At 33.9% G+C, this 27,676-nt stretch overlaps 1 protein-coding gene across 2 annotated transcripts; it reads right to left on the bottom strand.

Annotated features, from left to right (window-relative positions):
- Nucleotides 1-8,929: 8,929 nt before the first annotated feature.
- tank (TRAF family member-associated NFKB activator) lies at nt 8,930-27,221 on the bottom strand. 2 transcript variants are annotated; one of them, XM_026271149.1, is made up of 8 exons: nt 27,039-27,221; nt 25,376-25,600; nt 25,163-25,274; nt 22,575-22,681; nt 20,845-20,903; nt 18,007-18,125; nt 14,706-15,085; nt 8,930-9,789 (listed from the first exon to the last, which is right to left on the bottom strand). In XM_026271149.1, exons 2-8 carry the CDS (start codon nt 25,472-25,474, stop codon nt 9,625-9,627), a joined length of 1,041 nt encoding a protein of 346 aa, XP_026126934.1. In that variant the 5' UTR covers nt 25,475-25,600; nt 27,039-27,221; the 3' UTR covers nt 8,930-9,624. The 2 variants fall into 2 exon arrangements, with proteins under 2 accessions (XP_026126934.1, XP_026126935.1); XM_026271150.1 differs by having other exon boundaries at nt 25,376-25,517.
- Nucleotides 27,222-27,676: the final 455 nt, after the last annotated feature.

Here is a 27,676-nt window from a genome sequence, read left to right as displayed (position 1 = left end):
AAACCAGTTAATGTGGAAAAACTATTTTTTGTGTCTTTTGGGGGCAGAAAGAGAGCTTAAGTGCAGCTCCGGGAATTAAAATAAAGTGTCCAGCTTCTGACTCACTGCGAGTAAATCTGACCTGGCCTGTAGTAGGCCTATTTTTTGATTCATCATTGTCTGGGAGACTTTCAAGGAACTGAAGGTTTGTGATAGTCAGTCGTTTAATGGCCTGTGCTGGTTCAGACAGAGCATTAATGATTTTGTCCTCCCACTAATACCACATGAGGTGTCAGTCATACACTCCGCCGCCTGCCAGATTACATCCACTTTCAATTTCTCCACGGCCAGATGGTTTCTTCACACTGCATAAATAAATGAATGCGGGTGTGTGGACCTCCATAGCACAGATCACATTCTCTCCGCTTCTCTCGTCGACGAGGCGAGCTACGATCTCGCAACCTCGGAGGTGAGCGGGGCCGCGCGCTGTGGCGGGGCCCCGTGTTAAAAGACGCGCGGCCCCGCGCTCTTCATCCGAGCGCCACTCGCACCTCGGAGTGTTATACTCGTAGTTGTAGTTTAAGGCACACATTTGCGCACGCTGTTAGACAGCTCGCATCACCTTTGGCTGCGGTGTGAACCTCTATCAATTATGCATCTTTCCTTTGATGATTGCATTCCGTTAGAATAGCTGCTAATGAATCGCGAAACGACGCAGTCGCGCGCACGTGTGCTATTCAATTTCGCCAAGCTTGATGTGAGGACGCGGGCCGAAGAAGGTGTTTCAGATGGGCTTCCAGTCATTAGGACCTGGCAGCGGTGCTTCTCTCCTTCTTTCTCTCTCCTACCTGTAAATGGACTCGGAGGAAAAACAGTGACGGGGCCCGGTGAGAATTTCACTGGGGGCCTGAAAATTCACACCCGCCCAAGGTGTTGTTTAGGCGTCTGATAAACATGTGAGAAAATAATAGGATGGGGAGGAGAGGGTGCTTTAACCAAGGAGACCAGAGTCAAGATCTAGATTTCTGAATAATTAACTTTGTGATCAAGACGATATCAGTCTGTTAGTCTTCATTTGTTCAATAGGAGCAACAAAAGAGAGGGAGAGGGAGAGGGAGCCAGGCATGAGAGAGAAAGAGAGAGTGTCTTGGAAACCAGAGTTGTGGATCTAATTGAGGCTGCAAGCGGCCATATGGACTAGTGTGAAAATAGCAAACGCTATCAGTAACGGAGAAATACGAAAGGGGGAAAAAAGAAGAACAAGTCGAAGAATATCTTCGATACAGCCGGAGCCAAAAATCCCTCCAGCTGTAGGGAAAAAAACGAACATGTTTCTCCAAGCCATCTTTGCTATTCTGATCGCGGCGTTCTTCGCGTTCGACGCACGATGAATGACTGAAGCGGCCTTAAGATGCTGAAACGCACGCATGCCAGCTATAGGAGGCAGGCCAAGAATGAAAAACAAAGTGCATGTGAGCCTCTCCTCCCAACGCGCCTGATGTTCCGAGGCTGCCTGTTATCCGAGGTGTTAATTGGCAAATTCGGTACAAGTCAAGAGCGTGTTCCCTGCCGTCCTCGCCCAGCTAGGCTAGGTCATTAAGCCGAGAATGGATTCTCTCATGCTGCCTTAACCCTTGCGGCGCATTGCATCTCTCCCTTCCCTTCACTTCCTCCTCTTTTAAGCACCTAGAAAGCTAAGGGAAAAGCCATATTATATATATATATATATATATATATATATATATATATATATATATGTGTGTGTGTGTGTGTGTGTGTGTGTGTGTGTGTGTGTGTGTGTGTGTGTGTGTGTGTACAATGTTATGAGTACATTTGCATGAAAATAATAGATTAATAATAATAATAATAATAATAATAATAATAATAATAATAATAATAATAATAATAACAATAATATAGATGGATCGCAGTGCGCCTTGCAATGCATTTGATCAGGGAGCACAAATACTGGCAATCGAACCCATCTTTACTGTGGCTTCATAAAGAACATTTAACCCAGTAAACGTTCTCAGAATGTTCTGACGAGGTTCTCTCAAACTTAGCTTATAATCAGACCGTTACAGAGCATTCGTTCTACATAAATCCGTTTTGGTTACTAGCCTATTTGTTTGTTTTGGAACATTCACAGAACATTGAAAATGTTCTGAAAACGTGACGTCAAAGTTATGAACAAACGTTTTTCCAGTAACATTAATAAAATATTTATTACGAATTATCTGGTCGTTTTTTTTTTAAACCCGTTTGTTACGTTCATTGAACATTCCAAACGAACGTTCCAATAGTTGCAACATGATAATGCAATGTTCCCTTAAAATTTATATAGCCAAAAAATGTTTTCGAACATTCAATAATTAACGTTTGGTAGCTCAATTGGAACGTTTTTAAAAGGTTCCAAGAACTTATTATCGTTGGCTGTATGGGGAAATCCATGGAACCTTTTTGCACAAAATGTTCTATATAATGGAAAACTGTTAAGGTTACCTTTAGGTTATAAAATGTTCTACATAATAAGAAAAAATACATTCAAAAACGGTGCTTCTATCCATGGCATCGCTGCGAAAAGCTCATTTTGGAAGGTTTATTTTTAAAGCATCGAACCGCATGACTTTAACAAGCTTGAAGCGAAGCCTGAGACGGTCTAAGAGGCCTTCCTTTCTGCTTTAGGCTGCTTCCTCACAAACGGTGGCGTCCTCTGGGGTTCCGGGTGCGATCTCACCAATGCCTCTGTCATCACTTGCTGTGACTGCCAAATCCGTGCTCCAGAATCGGGGGGCTCGAAACAAACACACACAGCAGACAGGACTGCTCAGAGACCTATGGAAGGCAGCCTTTCGCTTCAACACATTTCGCCTGACATGAGGAGGATTCGCGTCGCATCCTGAACCGAGAGGGACCGGCGCGTTGCTTGTTGGGTAACATGTAAACCGCGGGGTGGCCCTCTCCTCTCTTGCCCTTACATTTGGTCTGCATCCCATGCATTCACATGTGTTTATGTAGGAAGTTGTTGATTGTCTGCACGACTTTGATATCCATGGAGAGATGGCCATCGAAGCTAGAAAATACCGGCCAGCTGACCTGCGACACCTGTTGAGATCGACTCTTCTTATAATGCAGATTTCTCACAGATGCATGACCGCACTAGATGTAATACGCAATTCTCATAATAGATACACTCTTAAAAATAAGAGTTCTTTCCATGGACATCCATTGAACTTTATAGCGGAAAAAAGTTAGGCCTGTTTAGATTTTTTTATGTTCTTCAGTCTAGGAAAAAATAAGTATTTTTTTGTTTGTTTGTTTGTTTGATTTTGGGACAACCAATTCCTCCATGCAATTTTATTTATTTTTAAGAGCGTTTCTAAAAATAAATAAATAAAAGCCAATATGAGATATAGCTGTCCTTTTTTTTTTTTTTTTTTTTTTTTGCAAATAGAGAAATGCTAATATTTTACAGATGTAGAACTAAAAAGTCCCGAGAAAAAAGCAAAATAAAATGCATGCCAAATGCAAGGAAAAGTGACAAGAGAATAGCAGTCAAACATGACCCTAGATTTCACAACAAACATAAATTGACACTGCGATTGAATCCTCAGTTTTCAGGTGTTTGCAAAAAAAGGCAACAACACCGAGCAGTCATTATAAACACTGCATACAATACTGTGGGAATATACTTCCTCTGATCAAACTTTGTCAGTGGTGATGCTGAGACTGCCTCTGACTTCCTGTTAATTAACACTACATATTAATTCCTCCATCTTTTTCCCCCTCTCCTCTCCAGACTGTTATTTGGCAATAGTCTGGCAGTGCTGCAGACACCGAGTTATACTCAGCTTTCCAAGTTTGGTTGTTCAAAAAGAAATAATCAAGATCACGTTGATAAGTAATTTTTTCTTTAATAGGGGAATGTGTAAACGAAAGGTTTTCTGATTCTTAAAATGCCTATTATTATTATTTACGATTTATTTTACTATCTTTTTATGCACGATCTGCATAAACGAAACTTAAAAAAAAAACTATGGATTCTATTTTTGATATAGCCTACGCATGTTTTCATTAATCACGTCATAGAAGCCGAACGAATAAATTCAATAAATACATCCTCTATGTGACGTCATAACGATTTCGATGCAGGAATATTATTCCTGCTATTTTTAAAGATGTTGTAAAAGTTATGATGTCGCAATAATGCAATTAAAGTCGTGCAGTGACTCAATTAAACGTGTTAACAGTTGGCGAGTTTATTCGCGAAACGAGCAAATCTAAGACAGGTCTATAATCTGGTTTGTAATTTCCGTTTGCATATTAAACATTTTAGTATTTTAGAGAAGTGCTGTTTTCTTCCTGGGTTGATGTATTATTAATAAATGAAACACAAATTCTGTATTGTTCTCATAACAAGTTTTTATTAGTAGTAGTAGTATTTATGTGGTAGCCATTCAGGCCTTAAAACAATCCATATCTCCCAAGAAACATGAACGATGTTCTACTGCTATAGGACATAAGGAAACATTAATTGAGGAAAGATTAGACACAAATGAAACAGCAACAGATGTTTCAAATGATGCTAATTTAATGTCATTATCCATGTCCCCATTTCTGTACTTAGCGATAATAGCATCGAAATTAATTAAATTAGAATGCTCTACATTTCCAACATGGCTTTATAGTTTATGTCATTAATATAAAATATATCCCATAAGCATAGACATAGATAGATAGACAGACAGACAGACAGATAGATAGATAGATAACCTTAAGGTGTAGATTGATTCATTCATATTAAATATTTTTTCGACTAATACAAAATAAAAGCAGTTTAGATGCATAGCTACATGCATATATATATATATATATATATATATATATATATATATATATATATATATACACACACACATATGTACATTATGTATATGTGTGTGTTTTTATATACAGACAAAATCTTTAAATGAGATATATTTTAAATTAGTATTCAAGCAGTGCAGTCCTTTTGGTGCAGTCCTTTTACTTGAGGAACCTTTTGGCTCGTTCACGCGTTTTGGTGGAGCTTGGGCCAACACCAGGTCTCTGTCTCTGTCTCAGTGTTTTCCTCGCGCTGGAATGAAGCTGTTCTCCGCTGAACTGCGCGGCGGCGCGCGGCGCGTCTGATTAGCATGCGGCAATAATGAGGGTGAGCCGGGTTCCATTGTTCTAACACCTCCCCTCTCCTCCGCACCAATCTGTCAGCGTTCAGCCTCAAATGCTGCTCTCCACAAATGAATTGGATAATTAGTTGCCCCTCACGAATGCTGCACTCTTCTCACCCCTGATTGCTTTCACCTTTTTGCTCCTGGCAATTTTGACACCTCGTAATCAGCCTGCTGCTTCTCCTTCTCAATCTATATAACCCTCGTCTTCCTCCTCCTTCTCTTTTTTGGGGACTTTAATCCAAATACGCCGTGTAGCCTAGCTATATTGCAAGAAAGTGCGCAGATGAATGGAAGGCCTGCTTTACTGCACATAATGGACGCGAGGTCTATAGATCCTTTGAATAATCAATGATATTTCTGTCGACATTATGCTGTCAAAATTGAGTGAACAGCAAGGACAAAAAAAAAAAGAAGAAAAAAAAAACAGAAAAAAAACACATGGACCCAGACACTGTCAGTACAGCTTTCCTCTTCCAAATAACGAGCACTGACAACGTAATTATGTACAAGCATCTGTCCACGACTCCATAGAGAGAGAGAGAGAGAGAGAGAGAGAGAGAGAGATCATTAGGGAGAGACGAGTTCATATTTGCTGCCTTTTAGAATAAATTCATGCTTTGATGTGAGAGATGAGAATTTGAACGCTCTGTTTATCCAAGTTGGGTCGTGTATTATGCGCAACACATTGTGTGCTTTCGACATGCAATATTCAGCATTGCAAATAGAGCAAGAGCACGTCGCGTGCCTCGGTTGTTGTGTTGTTTTTGCAGTAGCAAAACAACGTGTCGTGCAAGACATTGCAAAATTATGTTTCATTGAAGCGAGAGGAATTATGGAGGACATGGATGAAAGAACATGTTTGTGATGACTTCCTATGTTACAGGCTACCTTAAAAAGTTTCCTGATCGCAGATTAATCCGATAAATTAATCACTAAGCAGTTCACTATGGCTGAAAGGGAAATAGCATACTAGGCCTAGACTATTCGTACTATTTTGTGCATATAAAGATATATTTTTTAAAAAAAAAGTTGGTATGCTAGTATTCCATTTTGCACCGAAGTAGGCTAAGCAATTTTCTTTGAATGTGCGAGACTTCCGGTTCATTAGCTGCTCTAGGTAGCCTAAATAACTAAGAGTAAAGTCCAGTAGGCTATAAACAGTCAGTTTGCCCTACAAGCCATTATGTTTATGATTATGGTAACATAATACAATAATAACAAATAACATTTTGTAATATCAAGAAGCATAAAGGACGTAGCATAACCGGAAGTCTCGCATATTTCAGTTACAAATCGCCTCACTGCTCTTACTCATAGCTATTTATTCAGATACTGCTAGATTAAAATATTGAATTTGTTTAATAAAGTAACTCTCTAATATTAATTTAAAATATGTCAAGATGCTGTATTTTTAATCTTTTTTATTATTATTATGGTGTTTATTAATGATACTGTGAGAGTACATTAACTTTACTTTTTTATAATCCATATGTTTCAAGAAGTGTACATTATTTATTATTTAATGTATTATTTAATAGAACAACAGTAATAATATTAATAATATGCATATTGTTTAAAAATGACAAAACACTAATTTTACATATTTTTAAGTTAGATCATTTTAATATTGAATACTAATATGTTAATGTATAATATTATATACGTTATATTCTATAATAATAGTTTCAGTTATTTTAATTGATCCCACAGCGAAATGCTTGAGAAATAAGGCCTTAGTGACAAAATATAGATATTTTATGTTCATTTATTTATATATTTGGCAACTAGCAGTAAATAGAGCTGTTCATTCATGACATCAATTTGTAGGCTGACCTGACCTGGATAAGTCATCATGGCTTCCTTAGGGAATATCCTATGGGTTTGCAAAAACAGCCTTCCTCAGATTAAAGCTGCTAAATAAGAACTACAACAGTTTTCAGATTTGCAAAGCATGCAAACTCACATTCTTCTAAGAAGATGTGTATTATTTATGTTGCAGAACAAAACCTTTAAAAGATTGTTAACCACAGATCTTATTTTATTCCTAAACCAAAAACCCAAGGGACTTGAAAAAGCTGATTCTCTTTCAGGTTTTAGATCCACAAACTGAACAGCTCTAGAAGCAAGATAATGTACAGGAAGCTGGTCATGATCTCAAAATAAAACCTGCTTTGTGTTGTTGTGTTTATTTTGCGATGATGACCAGCTAGTTGTGCATTATCTCTCAAATCAATATTTTTAGGTAATCTTTTCTTCAGCGAATCAGCGAACCAGTCTGCAGTGTGAAAAACAACAGCTAATAGTTCCTGTTCGTCACACCAGCTCATCTATGCAGTGTGTGTGTGTGTGTGTGTTAGCAGGCTTTAATTTGAGTTGCTGTGAGGTCTTCACTGCACACATGTGCGACTACACACATTTCTGCTCAACGCATCGTCATTGGAATTAGTGAAAATTATTACATTTGTTTACAAGACTGCTAATTATCCACACACACACACACAAAGTCCAGTGCAGCATCAAGGACATGGTTTAAGATCCTTTAAGATGGTTTAAGTTTATGCATTTGTTAAGCTGGCATCAGATAACGATGGGGAAATAAAAGCTAAGATTAAACTGTTTCGCATGCATCCATAGCTCGACTAGAGAGAGGAGCTCAAGATGAAGGATGGAATGTGTTAAATGCTATAAAAGCAATGTAAAAATAAATATTTTGCAAATTAAATGCTAAATCTAATGATTTTAAGTTGGGTAGTAATAATAATAATAATAATAAAAGCAGTAATTATTATTATCAATAATAATAAAAAAATAATAAAATTATTATTATTATTATTATTAATAGTAACATAACAATATATATATATATATATATATATATATATATATATATATATATATATATATATATATATATATATATATATATATATATATATATATGCTTTTCAGCTAGTGTGAAAAAGCATTGTTAGAATTACACATTAATAATAAAAAATAATATAAATAATAATAATTAATATTATTACTACAAAAAAAGATTATCAGAAAATATATTTGCATATTTGTTGTACTTATACATTTAATTAACAACAACAACAACATTATTATAATAATAATAATACAATTATCTAATTTTCTGCTAGTGATAAAATATTTTTTATTATCTTATAGGTTTAATGTGATCGTATGAAAACAAAATGAGAGATTGTTTTTGTTATTTAAGCAGCTAATTCGCTCTTTGCGTTAGAAAACATTCAGTTCATATTTCTCCATTCATCTCAGTGCTTTTCGCTCAAGTTCATTCATGTGAAAAAACCACATGACCTTAAAACAGGCCTAACAGCGATCAGGCCGCAAAATAATGCATTATAATTCATAAGATAATTGTGCATGCAATCACAAATTGAGCTTATATTGGATACTGCGTGTAGAAACAAAGTTTCAATTAACCCGAAATACCTGTGCAGAAGTGCTTTCGTAAACCAGATGGTGTTTATCGTCGAAATAATTATCCAAGATTATTCTCATTCTGAACAGATTCCCTCATACAGGTGGTATGCATTAAAATTAAGTGATCAAATTAAAGCAATTAGGAGTTATATCTTCCACAATGCTTCAATGGAACATTTTCGCTAAATTTACCAGCTAAAACTAAAACGAGTGCTAAAAAAAAAAAAAAATGCCCCAGCCTGACATTTGTCCTGAGGACACAGGTTTTCAATTATATAGTGACTCTTAATGTGTGTCAGTGTGGTTTTATTGCATTCATTTTAAACAGAAATATAAAAAAAATATGATATTACAACTTAGTTAGGAGGAAAGGATGCAAAGAATGATTCTAATTTAAAAAAGCTTTGCTACAGAAGAAAAGCATTTGTGTAACTGGATTTAAACTCAATTTAAGTGGCTCCAGTGACAGTTTCACTTATTCCTGAACATTGCAATAAAAAAATGTAACATATTCATAAACAGGGCTTGAAGCTGCCTGAAATCCGTAGAACTGTAAAATAATTCTAGAAATTGATATTTGGTTTTTAATGTGACATAGCACAGATGAGAGCTGCGTTTCCTTTAGGTTGCATTTGAAGAAAAGTACAACGGTGAGATGTTTAGCTCACGTAAACAGCGTTTGCATCTCTTAGGTTGCCACATCAACTTAAATGGCTTTCAAAAGGAAGCACGTCTTTACTCTACAGAGTCATCGGAACGCCTCCAAACTAATATGTGGCTAAAAAGATTAATTAAAGACATAAACACCCTAAAATGAACCGTTTAAAGTTCTCCTAATTAAATAAAGGCTGTGCTCTCTTCATCGTGTCACTGGTGGACGTGAGCAAATGTGTTCAGACGGCCAGCACGCTACTCAACAAAGCCATGAATAAAGGCTGCTTCAGTCCGGCGGTGGCCCTTGCCTTGGTGTGTGTGTGTGTGTGTGTCAATCGCCAGCTTTGTTCTTGAAGTGTGAATTGAGGTGGCTATACATGTGATTCGGGGGGACATCATCCTCGCAAAAGGCACACTTCTCTCGGCTGTTCATCTGCTGAGTGTCTGTCCCCGGCGCCTGGGCGGACAAGTCCTGGAGGTCTGGAGTCCAAAAGAGCTGGACACAGACAAAGGACATTAGACAGCAATGAGGGCAACTATCCATTTGTTACTCTGGCATCAGATAATGATTAAACTATGCAGCATGCATCCGCAACTCGACTAGAGAAACACACTCAAAGTGCAGGATAAAATACCTGAAGATGATACAAATAAATAAATAAATAAGTGTGCAAAAGATTTGCAAAAGATAATGGCTTTATGTGGCATAGTTGTGTAATAATAATAATAATAATAATAATAATAATAAAACAATATAATATTTATTATAATATTACATTTCTTCCAGAATCCTCAGCATATTTATTTAATAAAAAAAATAAATAAATAAAAAAAAAATAAATAAATAAATAAATAAATAAATAAATAAATAAATATATATATATATATATATATATATATATATATATATATATATATATATATATATATATATATATATATAAATAAACATACACAAACACACATTAAAATGATAAAATTATGAAGAAACAATAATAATACAATGTAATAAAATTATTCAGCATGCATCAGTATCTAGACTACAGAAATATACTGAAATTGCAGGATAAAATTCCCTGTTATAGTAAAATTATATTAAATAAAATTATACAAAAGAATTATATATAAGAAATGTAAAAAAAATATTGTGTAATGAAATACAGAGGCTAATGCCTTCTTGTGATGTAGGTGTGTAATAATAATAATAATAGTAAAAGTATACATACATACACTTTTGTTACTGATAATACACACACACACACACACACACACATATATATATATATATATATATATATATATATATATATATATATAGATAGATATAAAATAATACTGAAAATGAAACACAAAAGCGAAAACCTTTGCATGATGTAGTTGTGTAATAATAAAAATATTTTTTTATTTTAATTTATTTACATTTTTTTTTCTTCCATAATCTTCATTTTATTTTATTTTATTTATTTCTATCTATCTATCTATCTATCTGTTAATAAATATAACACAACGATGGTAATAAATCATCAGATATTCTACAAGTGAAAAAAAGCATTTTTTGACATTCTGCACAGGCATATGACAAACAAAACAACTGTTTATAATCAGTGTGTTATCGTGTATTAAGGTCTGCCCATGTGTAAACAATTCATTTAGCCATTTCCTTCAAAATGTCTGTTTTGCCAACACTATACATTTTTCCCTTGCTCTTAACAGACGAGCTCAGGTATCTGCCATGCTTTTAAGCTCAAAGACTGCAGAAAAGAACAGTCCGGAAACCAGTGTAATAGTAAGACAAACACAGAAGACGAGGTAATATGTGATTCACAGCTCTCGGTGGTCTTAGCACATCCTAATTGACATCCTAAATGGAATAGCACCATATTCCTGTGCAGATGTGAGCCTTACACCATAGGTGTGAGTTTCACCGTTCTCCGTATGGACAGGTAAAAACAATACGCTTCTTTTAGGTTTTCCTTATATGCGTTAAATTAGATTTCCTCTGCAATTTCGCGAGCTGCAAAATATGCAAAGTTTGCACACCCCTTCTAGAATCTGTAAGATGTTTAGCATTTAAAAGCAAAGCTGCATTCAGATATTAACATGTATTCCACAAGACTAAAACCATTTGATTTGAACAGGATCACATGGTTCACATTCCCTTGATTCTTAATATCAGTGACTCTTTGTGTTCGATTCGCACAATTGTTCTTGATCTCAGCATCACTGTTCAGAAGACGCACACAGAACGTCAAGAAACTGAAGGATTTCGGTCTTCGGGACAAACCAGGGACTCATACAGCTACAAACGACTAAAACAGTCAATGATGCTCAAAGCAGCAACATATGATGTTAAGAACCAAGAGCGTGGAAACATCTGAGCAGCATTTTTGAAGAAATTCACATTTTGTCCGGTGTAATAAATTCAAAATATATGTTGACCAATAATAATAATAATAATAATAATTATAATTCATTTTTAAATGTTAATAATAAAAATAATTATTACGATTATATTAACAATATTTTATTAATGCATATTTAAAATATTTATAATAACAGACATTATAATTCTATATTAAAAAGAGTTCACAAGGAGTATATAAACTTGAGCAGAACTGTATATAATGTTTATCTTGTCAATTTTGCATGTATTATGCTTTTAAATAATTACATTTTATATCTACCACTACTATTAACAATAACAATAATAATGGCATTAATAATAATAATAATAATAAATATTTTATGATATTACTTATAATAAATAAGTAATATTTAATGACAGTAATATATAATATTTTACATTTAAATAATCCCTTTTACATTCACCTATAATAATACCAATAATTAATACATAATCAATATTTTAAATTAACAATACACATTTAATATTTAATAACAATAATAAATACACATTTTACATTAAATAACAGAATTAAATAATATATATATATATATATATATATATATATAATTATTAATTATGAAAATAATTGTAATAATAAATTATGATCCCCATCTATGAAAAAAGTAAGTATGTGAACTTGAATGAATAATTAATTATGCATAATAATGTTGCCAATTTTTGTGTAGTATAAGTTTATATTTATATATATATAATATATGTTTTATAGATATTAACCTGTAGTGTAAATGTCTCCCCATATACACACTATAACCCAGTGAGCTGCCTTCTGTCTACATAGACATCTGACTTTTAAGGGCTTGTCACTGAAATGAGCCTCACAAGTGACCAATGGTGAACACTCTGCAAACACTAGGTAACAAATACCACACTTGCATTACTAAACTAACTACACAATGTCCCCTATAAAATAAGCATAAACTTAAATAGCAAACACTGGGTAAAGCAGGTTAAAGTAGATTGAAGTCATTTTTATCAACACTTTTAGTTTTAAATGAAATGCATTTAATGCTCATCACAATGCTTTTTCAATAAGCCTTTAACAACTTGGATAGCAAAGACATTATGCTTTCTTTTAGTAAAAATGGCAAAACCTATAGACATTTCAGCATTTTAAGGCATCATAAACATTTGCCTTTTAAAAAAGATAAGCAGAATTACTGGTGACATTTTATACAGACTTCTATGCAGAGATGAATAATGATTTAAGGAACAAAAACTGAAAACAACGGAACAGAAAACTGGAATTTCTCCTAAAAACCAGCGACCAACATTTTCCACGGTAAACTTTCAGACTGACACCACTTCCTGTTGCATGAATCCGGTCTTTCCCCACACACTCTTATGAGGGGAAAAGTTCACCGGTCCAGTACTGTACTGTACAATACTGACATTATTAATGCAATGTTGTCTGAACATACTGTAAATATGAGCTTGAACCTTACTACAGCACAGTGATCTCTCGTTTTTAAAAAGAACATTACTAGCCACTTTTTCAATTTCATTCAAAACCAGTTACCATTTGGGAAGGAGGCCTCAAAACACCAGAGCTGAAAATATGGCTTCTGCTCACACTTTACCAAAATTAAAAACATTTTGTATTGAATCCCTTCTAAAATATATCCTAAGATATTTTGTGGCAAAGTTGCATCTGTCCTTTGCGGACAATCTGCGATTAGCTCTTTGTTTGCTGTGTTATTTTACTATAACTGGACTAATATTATAGTTTGTGTTAATATTTACAATTAGATTACATTTTTTACATTTTCTGATTTTATTTAATAAAAAAAATATATAATTTATTGTTGTGGTTTTTTATTTAGTGTTTTTAATATGTTAATACAGTTTTTATTATTTATTTATTTTGTTTTAGTTTTTTTTTACTACTTAAAGTTAAATGAAAATGAGAAATGTTACTGAAATAAAATATTTGAAAAAAAAAAAAAAAGTCCAGCCAACAAAAATTATTTTATTTATACATTTTTTTAGGTTACGGGTTTAGTTTTTTAATGCAATACCAGGTATTGTTTTTTTTTTTTTTTGGCTATTTTCATGGCCGAAACCGTACTTGAGTTAAGATTTAAGACTTATTTTATCTCTTTTATGAGTGGCATTAGCCAAATTCAATGTAATGTTTCCCAATTTAAACTTGACTGGGTGAGAAAATCTTAAAAATGACTGCGGTTACAGCAATTTTCTTAAGCAAATGGGTTGTATGTCTCTCACATCACTTAAATAACCGTTCTTACAATTTAAGATGGCTTAAAATGTTGCACTTCTTATGGAATAGTTCAAACAAAAATGAAACGTTACACAATCTCGGGCCATCCAAGATGTAGATGAGTTTGTTTCTTCGTCAGATTTAGAGAAATGTTGCATTGCATCACTAGTTCATCTGCAGTGAATGGGTGCCGTCAGAATGAGAGTCCAAACAGCTGATGAAAACATCACAAGTAATCCACAGCACTCCAGTCCATCGGTTAATGTCTTGAGAAAAGCTGTGTTTATAAGAAACAAATCCATCAAGATGTCAAATCTGCACAGATCAAGCACCGTTTACAAGCCGAAACAGCTCTAAACAAATATGGGGATGGATTATGATGTGAGAGATAACAGGAGATTTATAATGCATTATAACAGATTATGGACTTTTATCCATAGCTTTAGCCAGAAGTAATAGCTTACAGTCAAAATGCCTTGATGGATTTGTTTATTAAAAACACACAGCTTTTGTCTCCTCAAGATGTTATCTGATGAACTGGAGTGCTGTGGATTATTGTGATGTTTTTATCAGACTCTCATTCTGACGGCACCTATTCACTGCAGAGCATCCATTGATGAGAGAGTGATGTAATGCTACATTTCTACAAATCTGATGAAGAAACAAACTCATCTACATCATCAACATCTATTTTTGGGTGAACTTTCCCTTTAATAAAGTTACCAAGCAGCTTTCAACGCCTCCTGTCTGTGAGATTTCATCTTACCTGTTGGGGTCCTCGTACATTTTCGTGTGACGCAGAAGATGCAGATGTGTGAGCGGATGAAGAGGGTGCGGGGTATGAGGGATAAGACTCCTCCCTCATCGTGTGCATGCTGTCTCCCAGGTCCGGCCTGTGCAGGGGCAGGTCCACCCGTTTATCCGGCGTACTGTTGAGGAAGTCGTACTCATCGTCTGTGCTCGGGGGAAACTTCACACTCAGGCCTCTTAGGGAATCAAAAAAGGGTCCGTCTGGACCGGCGCCGCGTGACGCGAGGGATGTGGAGGTCGAAGAATCGACGGCTTCTGACCTCAGCGGTGAGGAAAAAGGAGCCTCGGCCTGTTCTGCTGTGTCTTCAGTGCACTGGATGGGCATGGAAAACTGCTCTGGAAACAGAGAGGAAATCAACAAAACCTTTATGCCTTTAACCAACACCAGCGCTCGTATCATGAAAAATATATTTGCATTGATCTTTTGAACTAAGAGAGTAATGCAACATTTCTGTTAACCACAGCTACACAAAAGGTCCTGCTGAATGCATACTGTAAAAACTTATTTTTGAAAGGTGCAAATAATACAAATAACAAAATGCTTTAAAATATTATGCTTGCTTAAATGCATTACTTGCCGATTCTTTCTATCTATTTGGGGGAAATACTAGCAATTTCTAATTGAGAACTTTTTCAATGCCTTTTAAAAAATTATAATAATAAAATAAAAATGCATATTAAAAGCAAGAACTAATCATTGCAGTTTTTGCCAAAGCTTTCTAGGAAAGTGGCATCAAATCTTTGGAAGAGTCTGTGAAATAATCATGTGGTGTCATAAACAAACACTTTTTTGTGTTTTTTTTAAGTCAAAGTCACATTGCATAGAAATGTTGGCTAAATGTACAAAATAATGCAAATGCATCAAGCAGGAACTCAAATGGAAAAGGGCCTCATGTAACTTATGCAGAATAATCTCAAATTTTCCTTGCATTCAGAACCCGAATATAAACCGGCTGTGGTTTAATATTAAGACATCAAGCATTTTCTCTCATCAATCTCTTGATCATATATGTGTATATATATACACATTAGTATGCAAAAGCAAAAGAAAGCACAGCAGTGATATGCACACCATGTAACGCTGACTATTAATGAGGAACTCTGTCAATTTTAGCACCAAACAATGCAGTGAGAATTGCTCTACCATAACAACTGTGTCAGCCGCTGCCATTGCAAGGCAACACCGGCCAATTAAAATCAACTACAGAGCTTGAAATTCAGCATCCTGATCCAAGTCTGTGATCACACCGTGAAGGCAAGTGGACCTAGCATCAGATTCAGGTACTACATTCATAAAGATTATTATATTACAACTATTCTAACTATTTTTGTATTCTTTCTTCAGTGAAACAAAAAGATGTTTTGTGGAATCTCTGAGCTGCTCTTTTCCATATAACAAAAGTGAATGGTGATATTTACTTTAACGCCCCAGATAGCCAAAAAAAAAAAAAAAAAAAGCACCATAAAAGTATGATATTCTAATATTTAACCTATCTTTCACTGTTATTTGTCTTTATCCGCTTGGGCATTGTTCTAACTTGCGACTGCAAAAAGCATTCATTATTGCAGACTGCAATGCATCAATATTAAATATGCACAACTGCAAATTTGACAACTACAGAAGAGGAAACGTTCATATGGCTTAAGACGACAGAAAATACAGAAAACAAGTCATACTGTCTGCTCGAATTTATTTATCACCCTCCTCGATCATTGTCTAGAAAACAGCAGCTTACACATTCTGCATAACATCTTTTGCAGAATAACTACTATACATATGTTTTGATATGGCTGAAGTCTAAAATCTAGTCAGGTAGCTTGTTTATTTGTTCTCTTCTCAAAAGCACTCAAAAGATTGGTGGTTATTATTTCAGTAATAACTAAACCAGTAACACTTTTGAATAACGGTCCATTAGTTAATGTTAGTTCACTACTTTAGTTAACATGATCAAAGCAAGAACAATCCTTCTACAGCATTTATTAATCGTAGTTGATGTTCATTTCAACATTTACTAATGTATTATTCAAATCAAAAGCTGTGCTTGTTAACCTGAACCTGACAGGTGCCAATAAATCTGTTATTTTGACTGTTCTTGTATTGTGATGTAACCAAAAGGACTTTTCTTTTGTAAAATCAGAATTATTAAATAAATCCCAGTGTTGTATGTGGTTGACAAGTTTAGCTTTTTTGGTCCTTAAAGTGTTCTTATTTTACATGACAGAGTTTTATTAACCCTTTGAAGAACGAGTAAAGAACAACTTCCAACAGATTTCCATTGCATTTGAATTCATTTTACAAAAAAATAAATAAATCCGCTCCCAGCCACTAGAATACGGAAATCATTTTTACTGTACCCTTTGATTACTCCTCAGCATTTTTGTCTTGTTTTCAAGTGCAAATGTCTGGAGATTCGTTAATCAAGATGCATTTATTTGAGACGCAAATCAACTTAATTCATAAATGCAAACTGTTTTTCATGCACTACTGACAGATATGAACTAATATATATATATATAATTTTATTTTTTATATTTTTTATATATTTATTTTTTTTTGCAGTGCATGCAACATCTAATGCCTTGACTTTGTTCATTTAAGGCTTTCTGACCTAATGCAAGAATTTTAAAACACTTGCATTGCGATCACTGATATATTTAGGGTTTTCCTGAAGCCCTAACCCTGAGTATAAGCAATCTGCTATTATTAATGCTTTCTTTAGCAAACACCCCTAATTAGGTTTAATATGTCCTATATGGACTTTCCATGGGGCAAAAACACTGTCTTTTCCATCATGCAACCATGTCCAAAAATACATCTCACTGCCGTACTGTTTTCCAAGTGATTTCACCAAGGACATATAATTGTGTAATAGTGTGCTGCTTCAAAATAACATTTATCAAAGTGATAATTGAACATGCTTATCTGCTCGGTCTATTTTAATGCTGCGTGGAGGTCAGAGGTCATTGGAGCAAAAGGCCCTTACACCATAGCTTTGCGTCAAGTATTTCTGCTTTTAATTGTGGGAAGGAACAAACAATGATATGTATAATTACTAGTATGCTGCATTAGTCTACTAGCTATATAATTACTAATTTGTTGTGACATTTCGAAAGTAATTGTAACTCCAGTTTTTATTTTACCTAATTTAATTAGAATGGAAAGAAACAGACTTGGGTGGTGAGGTGGTATAACAGCTATAATTTAATAAAGCATATTAGTCTGAAATCTCAAATTAGGTTCTAAAACATGACTTTACCATTAGCGGTCTCGTTCCCTCTGTGGATTCGCTTCAGGTGATCTTTCTGCTTTCTGGTTAAAGTCTGAATCCTCTGGAAAGTCCCCTGGAGTTCCTGCCAAGTGTCCAGTGCATTCTCACTAATCCAAAGAGAAACAGAAAGCACATGTCTGATGGGGTCTTTCAAAATGATACTGATCTAAAAACAACAACATCAACGTTAAGATTAGAAAAGAGAGAGAGAGAGAGAGAAAAACACTTTTATCCAGAATATCTAATGACTCAGACTCCACCGGGAACTTTTTTTTACTCGTGCCAAAATGCAAACTTTAAAAAGTAAATTCTTATTTTTTTTGACTTTTTGGGAACAGTTTTATAAAAAAAAAAAAAATTACTTACTCAACATTTAATTTTACATTTTTGCTTATACATTACACATACATTTGAAAACATTACTATTTTAAATGTATTTGAAAGAAGTCTCTTATGCACATAAAGCCTGAAAATAGTCAAAAATACAGAAAAATTTAACAAAAATTATTATTATAATTTAAAATAATAGTTTTCTATTTTAGTATACTTTAAAATATATGAACTGAATTTCCATCAGGCATTACTCCAGTCTTCGGTGTCACGTGATCCCACTGTAATATACTGATTTATTATTAATGATAGAAACAGTGCTCAATGTTTATTTTATAACCTGTATAACTCTTCTCAGGATGTTTTGATTATTAAAAATATAAATCTTTTATAACAATATAAGTCTTTACTATCACTTGTTATCAGTTTAACACATCCTTGCTGAATATTATTGTTTTTTTCTGTATTTCTGATCAAATAAATGCAGGTTTGATGAGCATAAGAAATTCCTTTCAAAAAAATTAAACTTAGTTATGTGTACAAACTGAACCGTCCTGTATGTACATATTAATATCTAAGGTAATCTTAATGGATGAAGATGTTATTGTTGTTATTATTATTTTGCTGTTTTATTTAATTGTAATTACAGTTACACTTCAGTAGATGAACAAAAGTGCTTTTATAATTTTTTTCCTAGTTTGGTGTGAGCAAGATTTCCCACTCCCATTAAATCAATATTGACTACAGATATTGTCATATTATTAATATCAACAATATAATATTATGTATTGCACTGTTGCCATATATATGACATATACACTTCCATTCAAAAGTTTGGCATTAGTTTTTTTTTTTAACGAAGCCTCATATAATCACCAGGGCTGCATTTATTTGATCAAAAGCACAGAAAAATAAACAGTAATATTGTAAAATGTTATTACAGTATTAATATTTGTTAATAAAATGTTTATATTTTAACATTTTAAAATATTATTTATTACTGTGATGCAAAGCTGAATTTTCAGCATCATTACTCCAGTATAAAGTGTAACACGATCCTAAAAAAAAATATTTTAATATGCTGATTTATTATTTTTAATTATTAACGTTGGCAACAGTTGTGCTGCCAAATATTTTTTTGGAGCTTGTGATACTTTTTTCAGGATTCTTAGATTTTTTTTTTTTTTTAAAGAACAGCATTTATTCAAAATTAAATAAATAAATAAATAAATATATATATATATATATATATATATATATATATATATATATATATATATATTATTTTTTTTTAACAATATTAACAAATATTTCACCCACCACCACCACCACCACAAAAATAATAATAATAATAATATTCCGAGTATCATTTTACTACCATCTTTTAAAGGGTACCTATTATGCAAAACGCACTTTTCCATGTTGTTTGAACATAAATGTGTGTTGGCAGTGTTTGTACACAACCACCCTATAATGATAAAAATCCACCTGCTTTTTTTTAATATAAATCTCTATAAATCATGAGCAGTGTCTCCGAGCTTACTTATCACAGGATCTGTAAAGTGGGACGTCACACTTCACAAGCCCCGCCCACATGTTGACTGACAGCCGTGTCTCCGCCCTGAGTGAGCCATGTTTATCTCCACACCAGAGCATTTCAAAGCAGCATTCAAGTAAGAAATGTCTTCTCATTAGAGCTATAGAAGCTGTTCAGTCCAGTATTTTATTGTTTGGGTCATATTTACAGTGTAGTCTCAAAAAGCGGCCAGTATAGGGACTGTACATTATGCTGCTGTCACTTAATACACCGATCTAATATAGACATTTGATTTCTTTCCCAGCTGTTTAACTTCACAGACATATCCGACTGTTTTTGTAACTTAAGTGTGTTTTTAACATAAACTTGGTTGTAAAAAGATATCTTTTAGTACTCACATTAGTGTTTGAGCCACTCTATGTTTCGGATGTGTGTGTCCAGAAAAACATATCAGGAATGTAATCTGATATGGCTCTAAAACATGTGATTTCAGCATGATATCCATATTAATCAAAACCAAACAGATGTTTTTTTGGCAGAGATCTGGGATATTTCAGAGACATTTTCCCCTAGTTAACTTATAATAAACCATCAAGTTTAACTTCTCTCCTTCTAAATGTCATATAACATGACATTTACAAACATGTAGACATGTCCACCTCCCCTTTTTCCAAACTGACCCCAGATCAGTGGAAAGGCAGACGTATTTAATGAGCACGGGGCATCAGGGGGGTTTTTACTGGATCAGTTTTGCTCTTTCCTTTAATGTTTTTTAGACATCATTCAAGACATACTCTGCAGGAACAATACTGACCTGCTAATTCCAATAAACAAACTCCTCCGAGCTGTTAATCAGTTGTTTTAGCTCAAGATTAAACCTTTTGTCTTGGTGCCCATGGGACTGGAGTGTAAAATCCTTCATTAAAAGTGGACTTTTTAAAGCGATATGATTTATGTACCTTTTCATCTCGCAGGCAGCAGATATTGTATGCGGAAGCATCCTGGAGGATTCGTTTATCTGCACAAGAACAAAAAGATGCACAGAATGACAAAACGGTTTCATAACATTAGTTCTAAATATAATACAGTATGTTCAAACACACACACACACACACACATATACATACAAATACACTCAAACGCACTTATCTTTAAAATGAAAATTAAATTTAAATTAAAATATCTACATAAATATATATATATATTTAATTTTACTAATTAAAATGAAGCCTATTTTTAAGACCATTATGATTTTGTGACATTATTTTTCTGTTTGTTTTTTTTTTGTTGCATAATACTTTCCTGTGCTCGACCAGATCTCTAAACAGTCTAATATTTATTTTTATAGTGTATTAAGCAAACCATTAAGTTATGTTTTTTTTTTTTTTTTTTTTTTTATGTATCTATCTTTATTTTTTCCCTTCACATCAGCAAAGGCTATGTTCATGGCAAACTAAAAAAATGTTTTAAATTGTCTTAATTTTTCAGTACTTTAATTAATTGTATACAATAACTTTAAAATACTCTTTAAAAAATAAAAAATAAATAACATTCCCCCCATCCCCCAAATTACCATAATGGATTTTTATTTTTTTACATATGAAAAAATAATAAATTAAAATTCTCTCTCTCTCTATATATATACACTGTAATGCAGTAAAATAACAATTAATAATATGTGCATTATTATATTAATTTTTTATATTAAAATAATTACTTAATACATTATAATATATTATTAATAACATATGTACATATATATATTTAACCATCAAGTAAAGGCAAAACAACAAATTCTACCATGATATATAGATATTTTACAATTCATAAACAAAAAAAAATGTTTTTCAGCTTTAAGAGAACTGGGTGGATAATATGTGCTTAATTGTTGTGAAAATAATGTCTCAACCAAAAGAGTTTTGTATGACTCAACTAGCAGAAAATACTTCTAAAAAGACCATTAATAAGCTCCAAAGTCTGTACAAGTTCACAAAAAAACTTCTTGCTTCCTTAATTATGGCGCCTTTGAATGCATTTGCTATAGAATAGCATGCTTCGTTACATTTACAGGTCAAGCTCACTGCAGATCTTGAATGGAGGCCATTATCTACCCAAGATTAAGTTCAGGAAAAGGAGAAAGTAGCCATTTCAAACTGTTATGTCTATATCTTTCAGTAACAGTCATCTAAAATAAAAAGTGACACCTCCTTTCATAAGAGATAGCTCTACTCCACTGTTGTGCTCTAGTGCCCCCTGTGGGTCACAACGTGCATAGATTAAAACAATTGAGAAGAATTATCACACTGGATTCAATTAGAGAAACATTCTCACTATGGACAGATAGCGATGAAAAATGATATCAAACTGTGAAGAGAGAGAACTACATCTTTTTCACACATTTCTCACAACTTAACCCTCGAGTGAACTGTGCATAACTAGCAAAGCGCGGCAAACTCAGCTATTAGGTTTGTCTGTGCTTACAGGCGGGTAACGATGATAACACAATATAAAGGCTGGGAGGTCCGAGGTCACGGTCCGTTCGGAACAATTACATCACAACCAAAAGTGCATTTGCACAATAAGTGGGAAAAGAAAGTGGGTGCATGCATTTGGACAAAGAGAGGAAATGCAAAACTCTGAAATCAAACATTGGCCAGAGTCACATCTCTGTATAAGATAAATCACCCACCAGGAAATGGTTAGTCCTGTGGGAACTGGATGAGAGGTCAGAGCGATGATCGCTTGGTGACAAGGTTTCTGCTTCCTGTTTTCTGTGCGCAGGCCCACAGTCCTCCCCTGAAAAAATACAAAAAAAGCACGGTTATCACAGTCAAATCAACAATAACAAGAGTAGTATATATTTATTTAATGCCACGTCAGAATCGAAGGCTAATTTGATGGAAAAAAACTAAATAAAGTTACATAACACAAGATTTTTAACTTTAACATACGATCCTTTTTCTGCTAAAATGATTGTAAATAACTCTTTAAAGCGGGTTCACTTCATAAATAGTTTTCTACATACATTAAAAGCTGGACGGTGCAATAAAATGTGCAATAAAAAAAGGGGAATCTTGAGTAGGATCTTCACCTTTAAGCAAAAATGCATGAGTCAGTCTTGGCTAAATGCCACTTGATCAAATCTAGTTTTCAAAGAAATTGATGCATTTCACGTAGCCTAATTTATTACTGTACATCTGTACACTCTTCTTTCCACTTATTTAATATATAACGATTGATAATAAATCCCATCTCTGAGGGATGTGTTTACTTCCTGATTAAAAGCCTCCTTTGTATCAGCATCAGCTCATTTCCTGAAAGCTCAACATGGCCTGGAACCCAGCAAAAAATACTACTATCTATCAAAGCGTGATCCGTTTATAAAGAGTGCGTTACTTGAACGCATGACTTCGAATCCTTTTCTTGTGCATTTTTTATATATTTTCAAAGCAAAGCACGTATTTCAGCTGTGAAAACTGAACACACTTTCGAAATACGAATTGCATAACATTGCTGTCCAGTCACCATTGCTGCAGTTACACCATTTTCCACCTTCGAACCATCTGTAAATATAGGTGAGTGTAAAGGAAATTGACTCTTTATGTCCAAATACTGCTGTGTGTATACATTAGGATGAGTCGTGACCTGAATCCATGTTTAATTTCCAACAGTAACAAGAACACTCATCACATCGAAGCATGCATGTGATCGGTAACTTCAGCTAAAATAACATTTGACTCTCACACGAAGACTACTATCACATCTAATGATCTGATATGTGTATTAAAAATACGTCATTTTCATATGCATTATGCATTTTGTCGGATGCTTTTTATCTTAGTTTATACAGCAAATTTGTTAATTTTTGTACAATTTATAAATAGAACAAAGACATTCAATTGGCATAAAACACAATCAAATTTAATCATGCCTTATTAAAATGTGCCAAACAAAATGAATGCTAATAAAAGTATTACATTTTTAGGAATGCATTTTAAATTTATACATTAAATAAATGTTTATGCATAAAAAAAATATATAATATATTAATAAATAAATGTATATATATATATATATATATATATATATATATATATATATATATATATATATATATATTAATAAATATATATATATATATATTAATAAATATATATATATATATATATATATATATATATATATATATATATATATATTTTTTTTTTTTTTTTTTATTATTATTATTTTTTGTGTAGATAAAAATAAATTGTGTCTAAAAAAAAGAAGAAAAAAAAGTTAAAAACACCTCATAAAGTTTCTCTGTCCAATGAATCTAGACAAAGGGAATTAAGTTTGAAGAAGTTTGAGCATCAGATAGTTCCCATATTTACATCTGTGTTACTTTACAGTTTAAACGACTTATCTATTATATGAAAATGTGGAAATAGTCCTAATAAACATACGAGATGTGTGTACCGCATCGTTGGTTGATTTACAAGACAGTCTTATCTTAGTATTTATTGTGTATACTAGGCAAACCATTTAGTTTTGAGTTATTTATATTAATTTATTAATTATTGTATCCCATCTCAGAACCAAAAGCTATATTTAAGGCAAAGAAATAAGATTTAAAATAGTCTTAATAACAATACTTCCAATCAACTGTATACAATAATTATTTTTACAAATATAATAAAAGATAATAAACAATTATATACAATACAAACTTAAAAAAAGAAAAGTTCATTAATGTATTATTAAGTAAAAACCTAGTCTTTGCTAGTCTTCCTCATTTTAAAGCAGGGCACTTTAATAAAATGTTTTTCAGTCAGGGACGACTTACACAAATCAATAAAGGCAATAAAACACAAAAAATAGTCATAAGGGTAAATTTTTCGAGATTTAGTTTTATGCATCATCCAAAAGCTAAATACATAAGCTCTTCATTGATGTATGGTTATGTTATGATTAGACAATATTTGTCAGAGATACAACTATTAGAAAATCTGGATTCTGAGGGTGCAAAAAATACTGAGAAAATCACCTTTAAAGTTGTCCAAATTAAGTTATTAGCAATGCATATTACGAATATATGAATATATTCACGGTAGGAAGCCTTCGATGACCAAATATGGTCATGGAACATGATCTTTACTTAATATCCTAATGATTCTGGCATAAAAGAAAAATCTATACTTTTGACCCATACAATGTTTTTTTTGGCCATTGCTACAAATATTCCCCAGCGAGTTAAGACTGCTCTTGTGTCGTTTAGTTCTGAATGTAATTTCTTACCTGCTGCATGTTTACGCAGGGAGTTGACCTCAGTTTTAAGATGCAAGATGGTCTTGGCCTGCTCCTCTATCTGTCTCTCCAGCTGCTGAGTGTGTCGCTGATACTGCTCGGTCTGCAAAAGCAATAGGTTAGTGTTTGCACACTCTCACGCAGGCAAGAGCCATTCAAATACAACGCTTCTGATGGCACCAACCGATCCTTCACAAACAGCACCTTGTGCTGAAGCTCCTTTCTGGCCAACTCTTTCTCGATGGACGCGTTGCGGTACGCTTCGAAGGCTTTGTTGAGCTGCTCACTGATGGTCCTGTCCATTCCGGGGCCTTCAGTAACATCCCGAACAGGGCGGTCCCGGGCCCTAGTCCCAGGCACACACAAACACTTACACACCCCTTCTTTAACTCAGAGGAGCGAGATTAGCACTGCACCTGTCAGTGACGGCTACAAACACACACAAGCTTCATCAACACACAGACACACTAAAAGCAGAAAAATCTCATGCAATGCACACATTACATGAATGTGATAAACATCATTTACTATAATATTAAATTGCAAATCATTGTAGATCTCCGTTAATGTAACACACCTAGGCTGTGGGGTAAGTTGTCACAATGGAAACTTGATATTTAACATCCTATCGTAAGCTTTTCTTACACATTTTTTTTAATCTCAAAAAAGCATGTAACATGCAAAAACAAATGTATTTTATTTAAACACATTTACACTTATGAATGCACTACATGCATTATATTTTTCTTTCAATCTTTTAATTGCACAGCCAGTCCGAAGTTTAACACGTGTGTTTAAACTCTTTGACCTAAAGGGTTTTGGATGAACTTTTGAGATTTATTTTATTCAGTTTTTCCTCTTTTCTATCTTCTTTTTACATTTCACACTGGCTTTGGTGAAGAATAAACTATTTTAGTTTTTTTTCTGCATATTTTAAGTAACATTCATGCCTTTTAATAACAATAACAATGTTAGATTCAGTTTAAGTGTAGTATAGTCTTGCCAAACACTGCAGAGATGGAAAGAAATGTCAAACATGACTAGGCTCAATCACTTATAAATGCATGAGAAATCATTTGAAATGCCTAAATGAATTTGTTTAAAATAAACTTTAATATCTGTCTCTACAGCGAGCCCGGGGCTGATTGTCACATGTTTGCTTCTTCAAGCCAATTTCTATATAGATTCAGCCCTTAAAGTCTTATCTACAAAAACATATTGAACATTAATTCCACCATTATTACCCAGGACAAAACATTCGGCTCATTTAACACACACATATTGGCTATATGGGGCAAGTTGTCCCAAAGGGAACTTGACATTTAAGACACTATTGTAAGCTTTCCACACATAAAATTATTCTTTAAAATGCGGAAATGTAACAGGCAACATGCCACAATGACACACCATTGCTTTAGCCGCTTAATATTGTATAAAATCCCAATATATCTGCCCTAATCTGACTGATTTATACAAAATACTTTGAGTTCAAACTCATTTTCTTGTCTATTGTGTTCACTTGTTACTCAACAGATGAGAAGGTGATGATCACGTAAACCAAGCATTTGTATAACTGGAGTTTTGACTTTAAATTAATATATAGACCTTGTGACAACTAGCCCCGGCGTAGATACCAATGGAGTGCTTCAAAACAAAGTTTTCCAGTAAGCTTGAACACTTTCAGTTTTAGTAAAACAAGTCAGAAACAGAAATATAACAGCTAACACAATCACACTTCCTAATGACAGACAACCTGGGGCGTTTTCGAGCAACTAAAAGTAAAAACATGCTCATATCTGAACATCACCATATCACAGTGAGTGAATGGAGTAAGTGCACTCATTAGTGTGCAGCACTGGCGTCTTACCTTCACTCCGAAACAGTCCAGACTCATAAAGCTGAGCGCAGTCTGGACATCGCGACGCTGCTACACGTATATCTACGCGTTCAACGAGAGGAAATGAACTATTTCGTACAACTGAACATTTTGTATCTTTTACAATGAGCTGGAACTTCCCTCGGGGAATCCCCGCGCGCCTTCGACTTCCGCCTGCAGCCGCTCCAGCCAATCAGCGGCGAGCGTGCGTCTGTGCCTGTGTTTGCGCGCATTTGGCTTGTTATAAATATCACTGTGCTCGTGCATCCAGTCGGATCTGTTGAAACACACAATAGCACATTCATATGCGTGTTTGTTGTCGGCATGCATGATGTGTTTTGCACTGTTTGGACATTACAAATGTTCAACTGTGGACATGAAATTAATATTATTTTTAGTGCGTAATTTGCGGGGGTTTTTTTTTTTCAGAGGTCAAATGTAGGCCTATTTTCTTTTGTTTCTTTCTTGTGATGTCCCTCACAGTTGTTAGTATGAAACATGTCTTTTACAACGCATAGGCTATCCAATGCCAGGAACACATAAACTTAATATATGGTCAATTTATTGTATTAATATATGATTTATATTCTTTTGTCATGAAGATGATTTTTGGCCTTTGCACATGCTTG

Source organism: Carassius auratus, chromosome 9 (assembly GCF_003368295.1).
Source record: "Carassius auratus strain Wakin chromosome 9, ASM336829v1, whole genome shotgun sequence".
NCBI classification, from domain to species: Eukaryota; Metazoa; Chordata; class Actinopteri; order Cypriniformes; family Cyprinidae; genus Carassius; species Carassius auratus.
The sequence above is the reverse complement of the archived record's forward strand: the minus strand, read 5'-3'. Positions and strand labels throughout refer to the sequence as shown.

What these genes read in the sequence shown, in the direction of transcription:
- tank (XM_026271149.1), bottom strand. Translation starts at nt 25,474, where the DNA reads ATGGACAGGACCATCAGTGAGCAGCTCAACAAAGCCTTCGAAGCGTAC. An exon ending in ACAGGACTAACCATTTCCTG is followed by an intron (nt 20,904 to 22,574) that starts GTGGGTGATTTA and finishes GTTCTTGTGCAG; the next exon opens with ATAAACGAATCCTCCAGGAT. An exon ending in ATGTACGAGGACCCCAACAG is followed by an intron (nt 9,790 to 14,705) that starts GTAAGATGAAAT and finishes GTCTGTGTCCAG; the next exon opens with CTCTTTTGGACTCCAGACCT.